Source organism: Pollachius pollachius (assembly GCF_949987615.1).
Source record: "Pollachius pollachius genome assembly, chromosome: 16".
Lineage (NCBI taxonomy): Eukaryota > Metazoa > Chordata > Actinopteri > Gadiformes > Gadidae > Pollachius > Pollachius pollachius.
Window position 1 is genome coordinate 8,743,639 of NC_136949.1, and position 5,491 is coordinate 8,749,129.

A 5,491-nucleotide genomic window follows, 5' to 3' on the forward strand; every position below is an offset into this window, starting at 1 on the left:
CTCTCTCTCTCTCTCCCTCTCTCTCTCTCTCACTCTCTCTCTCTCTCTCTCTCTCTCTCTCTCTCTCTCCCTCTCTCTCTCTATTGCTCCCTCTTACTTTCTACCTATCAGAGACACTATAGTGAGGAGGACCCTGAGAAGGAGAAACGGGTGAAGGAGATTGAGCTCCATCTCATGGCCGCAGAGAACGAGCTGAGAGGCCAGCCCTCACTACCAGTAAGTGGAGCCTGAAAGTGTGCTTGCACGTGTGTATGTATGTGTTGACCCCTTGCTCTGAGGGGTGTGTGTGTATGTGTGCGCGTGTGCCTGTGTTTGTGTGTAGAGGAGGTTGAGGAAACATCTGGGGGGGTCTGTTTCTAAAGAAGTGATGAAATAGTCTTATCTCGCCTCTCATTTGTGTTGGCGTCTACGTGACCCCTTGTGCAACTTTATACCACCACCACTCTCCTGTCAGCTCTACACCCAAGTTCCCTTTCTCCCCAACTGTGTGTGTGTGTGTGTGTGTCTGTCTCTCTCGCTCGCTCTATCTCTCTCTCTCTCTCTCTCCTCCCTTCCTGCGTCTTGCCTTTTGCTTTTTGAGTTTATGTTTTGAACGATGGCTCTACCCCGAGCGTCTGCTTCGGCGTTCCACCACGCACTCTAAATACCTTCGCCGTGTTTCTCCTTCTCAGATCAACCTGACCTTTCCCAGCTGGGTCCACCAGAGCTCCTTGACGGACAGCTCGGAGGGCGGTACCTCATCGTTACACCATCATCACCAGTCCTCCGCACCCGCGCTTCCCCTGGACCAGAGCTGCCTACCCGAGGAGAGCGCCTCCTCAACGCGCGCCCATTGTGGCAGCAGCAACAACAACAACAGCAGCAACAATAACAACAATAACAACAACAGCCAGAACAACAGCCACAATAGCAGCAGCAGCAGCAGCAATGGCCACAACTGCAGCCCCGCCTTCTCCAACGTGCTTCCAGAGTTCATGGAATCGGTCATCGATTCTGTAAGTGTACCTCATTGTTACTGTTTGCTTTGACCTGCTGCTACTGACCAGGAGTTTTCAATCTCAACTCTTAAGGCAGGGTAGAGAAGCATATATATTTCTCCATTAGTGGGCCTTGACCCATTTTTTGCTCCCACCCTTTTCTCAGAGCCTCTCCTCATTGGGTGAGGCCCCTACAGTTGGTTTCACGGATAGGAGCATTTCCAGAACAGACAGGGTCTTGGCCAATCAGGGCACAGGAACTACTCACGGACCAGTGTCATTGGCTGGTTTCACCTGCTCCACTCCCAAGCCTTCACCAGTCAGAAATCTGCCCTTTTCGCCCTCACAGGTAGCTAATTAGTTGGTAGTGGTAGTAGGCTTAAATGGATTTTAAATCTAAATCCTTCAGATTACCATTCAGTCCGATTTCCGTTGGATCACATCATCAAAATATTTCTGACCAAATTAGTGAATCTTTTTAGTCTCTCCTGCCTCTATCTCCCTTATCTCTGTCGTCCCCACCTTTTGTAGCAATCCTACTGCCTTCTCGTATGTTCTTTCCATCTCTTGTTCCTCTGATTTCCAAATTCTGTTTCAACGAGCCATGAAAAAATCAAAAAAACAAACGGCCTAGAACCTATTTGCATTCATTAATTTGCCTCTCTCTCTTCTCCTCACAGTTTCTCAACCAATCGATGAGCCCGGAACACTCAGACAGCGAGAGTCTACCAATGAGCCCGCCGGTAGACATCAAGCCCTCCATGGCCACGCCCCTACACCACCACCACACGCTCAGGCCCCAGAAGGAGAATGACATGTAATTTAACATTTTGTCCCTAAATATATTTTAGATATAATAAAATCTTTGCCTATTTTGTCCTAAACCAAATCTATTAAACTGCCTCATTGACTGTTTTTTTTCCATCTCCTTCTCCGCTATCGTTTCAGGTTCAGGACTCCAAACATCCGTCGTTCGATTTTAGAATCAATTCCACGCACGCCAACGCCCTTCAGGTCAACCCTGGCCATGCAGGACGCCGGGAAGTATGGACCCCTGAAACTACTGGTAAGAAATACACACACACACACACACACACACACACAGACGTTTGTGCAAAAATGGCTAAACTGTAGTATATGCTCAGATAATAGCTTTGCATGGAAGACCTCCAGGAATTGTAATAATTTATTACTATTAATAATTATGGTCAACATATTTGTTTGTGCTTTTTAGTACAACTGTGATATTTGTAGAGCTTGGTTAAAGCAGCAGGCCTTAAGAGTTGTGACCTGCCACCATTCTCTTGCATGTGTGCCACCAAAACCACTGCTGCGCTACACTGTATGTCTGAGGTGACTCACTCGGGAAATGTGGGGATTTTTCAGAACTCACCCATGGTTCTAGAGATGGCAGATTCCATCAAACAGGAGCCTACGGAGTGCACCATCTCGGCGGGGGGGTCCATAAATGAGCAGCCCCCAATGAAGAAGATCAAACAAGAGGTGCTTTCCCTTTCTTGCAGTCAACCTATCTTTGCACTTCATTTTGCAGGTATACACACACATTGCTGGAGAGATTCTAAGTATAAAGTAAAAGGTTCTCTTACCGCAAACGTGAAAGTACCTCTGTGAATTCAGTGGGAGGATACATCTTGTTTTAGAAATGACCACAAACCAGATATACAAAATAACATAAAGATTGCACAAGTTATTATGCAATACAGGATAGTGAGAAGTAATGAAGTCTATGTTGAGTTACATATAGACTTTAATATTAAATGCTATTAGCAATTTCTAATGTTATTAGTCTACCTAGTAGTTAACTAACTTATAGCTCACTTATAGGAAATGGTTACAAAAGAGTATATACATGTTGTCACTTATGGGTTGTCATTCTAATGATGTATGTGTGTGTGTGTTGCCTCAGGTGGAGTCACCGTGTGAGAGGAGTCCCTGCATGCAGTGGGAGGGGCAGGACCTCCACACACAGCTCTTCTCCCCCAACGGCCCGCCCCAGGAAGTACCTGTAAGTGTAAAGCCACACATACACTCCACACACACACACACACACACACACACACACACACACACACACACACACACACACACACACGCAAGCACTCTCGCACTCACTCACTCACTCACTCACTCACTCACTCACTCACTCACTCACTCACTCACTCCCTCACTTACTCAATTATTGGTTTATTTAGAATCTTGCACTTGTTTAGTTTGCCGATTCACTACTTTAATCTCCCCATGGAGAGCAACAAAGTTCCTTCTCATCAGCCATTCTTCAACATTGCATAACAAGCTTTTCTATTACTATTGTCATTAATTACATTATCTTGACAGTATTACATACATTAGCTGTTTGCTGACGATTGCATTTTCCACAGGACATGCTCACGAGATCCTTACTAAGCGACGACGGACACAAAACGTACCACCTTGCTCGTCGGCCCGTGGCCAGTCCAACACAGGTACTAACTTTGTGTTTGTGTGTGTGCGTGTCTGCCATGTGTGCGCATGCATGCGTGGGTGTGTGTCTAATGATCGTGATGTATTACATTTACATTTACATTTACATTTAGGGCATTTAGCAGACGCTTTTATCCAAAGCGACTTACAATATGTAAGTCGTATTACTAGTATTACTGTATGATTAACCTTCATTTTCCCTCCCTCTCTCTGAACAGCAGCACAGCACGTGGGATCAGGTGACCTGCGGGAAGATGGAAGAGCAGAGCCTGGCCTCGGAGCACAGCCACAAATACATCAACCCGTACCCGGCCCGGACGCTGGTCGTGTGAACACAGCGAACGCACACATCCACAGACTCTCACACAAAAGCAAAAAGCACGACATGTGCACCCCATGGGCCGACAGAAGCTGTGTGTTTACCTGGAAACAGCCACATTCCCCTGCATTTGATGCAGCGTAATGTTATTCTTTAATTTGTTGTGGTACAACAGTTGGGAGCGGCGCGATGCCATTGGTGTTTTAACACTCACACTTGTTGGATTTCAACCAACCAAAGACAATATTAACTTTTTTTTGTACACCCCTTTTTTTCATTTTTGTACTGTTTTTATTTTTATTTGTGTCCATCTAATTGTTTATTTTATTGTATTATTATCAATGTTTTATAAATGGGAAATTGTGGCTGTATCATTTACATGTGGGCTGTATTTTTATGAATACTAAATTCTGTCATTAATATAAAGAACAAGCTAATTTATTTAATTTTTCTTTCCTTTCACAATTCTTTTTTTTTGTTACAATTGGCCAAGTGAGCAGTATTTATGCCCTTATAGCATTACTACAAGTCCAAAAACGTTAACGAAATGAAATTTCTAAGTTGTATTTAAATCATGATACCATATTTTAAAAACTCAAACCAGAACCCAACCATTGTTTACATAATTCCTAAATGTCCCCCGCTTGGGTATTATTCAAGAACTATTCTCATGGATGTACCCCTGCATCCTCCTGCTGATCTCAAAGCCTGAACGTTAGATCTCAAAGCCCTCCATGTCACGTTTACTGTCAAAAGACTGTTGTCTTTCAATGACGAAAAAGAGGGGCCAGCCATTTTAAGTATTAACAGATTAACCAAATGTTTTTATATATCTTTTTTTTTTCATTTCAATTTTCTTGAGCATTTCCGCTTTTTTTGTTTTCATAGTCTCAAAGCCTCTACAGTATATACTACATTGACATTTCCACTGAACAAATATTTTTTGTATAAGAATTCTTACCAAGTTACATACAGAGCTACATCAAGACAGTGGTGGATGAAGCTGCACTTGAATTTGGGGTTTTCTGGGAGTACTAAACACTGATGCTATGTTACACGGGAAGTCCCCTTAACCTAAGGTTTTGTACAACTGCTGTTTCTACAGACATTTATTATAATTTCCACATTTTCTTTTTTACAATGAACTGTTTGTAATGCATTTTTTAATCAGCATGTCTTATTTCCACTTAAATGATAGTAGGTCATCTGAAAAATTTTGCTGAAAATTAATATTTTGATATATATTGATAATTGATATTTGATGCATTTTTCTACTTGTTCTCAAGCACATTTTATAAAAGCATTTATCTACACCAAGGTTTTTTATACTTTTTACTGCCTAGAAATAAAGTGTGCCTTTTAATTACAATGATGCAATATTGTTAATGTTGTTATTTTTTACTACTTTGACTCACATATGACACATTACACAAATTCATTTACTTACACAAAGTTAGTGATTCACACACGAAGTCTCAAGTCTTCGTGCTCAAATATTTATTTGTTAAAACAGCGATATTTGATAAGCGCACATAGCCTTTAGTGATCACAAAAGGTTGTGTAAATATATGGTCTGGGTGATTACCATTGTCCGTTTGAAGTCACTGACACATCTGCTTGTAAACATGTTCGCAGTATTCAAACCAATGCTAAACAGCCCCAAACAATGCACCCCCCATTCCCAGAAAAACAAGCCGGAGTCATGTTACATACA

The 5,491-nt window shown here is 42.4% G+C and overlaps 1 protein-coding gene across 2 annotated transcripts in view; it reads left to right on the forward strand.

Annotated features, from left to right (window-relative positions):
* myb (v-myb avian myeloblastosis viral oncogene homolog) overlaps positions 1–5,128 on the forward strand; it is a 10,750-nt gene extending 5,622 nt beyond the window's left edge. Inside the window, exons 8-15 of one of the 2 annotated variants that reach the window (XM_079753319.1) lie at positions 112–216; positions 672–995; positions 1,658–1,794; positions 1,926–2,043; positions 2,364–2,480; positions 2,905–3,003; positions 3,377–3,460; positions 3,677–5,128. In XM_079753319.1, the coding sequence (XP_079609445.1) occupies positions 112–216; positions 672–995; positions 1,658–1,794; positions 1,926–2,043; positions 2,364–2,480; positions 2,905–3,003; positions 3,377–3,460; positions 3,677–3,790 (1,098 nt within the window). In that variant the 3' untranslated portion in view covers positions 3,791–5,128. The remainder of the gene's footprint in view (positions 1–111; positions 217–671; positions 996–1,657; positions 1,795–1,925; positions 2,044–2,363; positions 2,481–2,904; positions 3,004–3,376; positions 3,461–3,676) is intronic. The other variant, XM_079753320.1, reaches the window with a different exon arrangement.
* Positions 5,129–5,491: the final 363 nt, after the last annotated feature.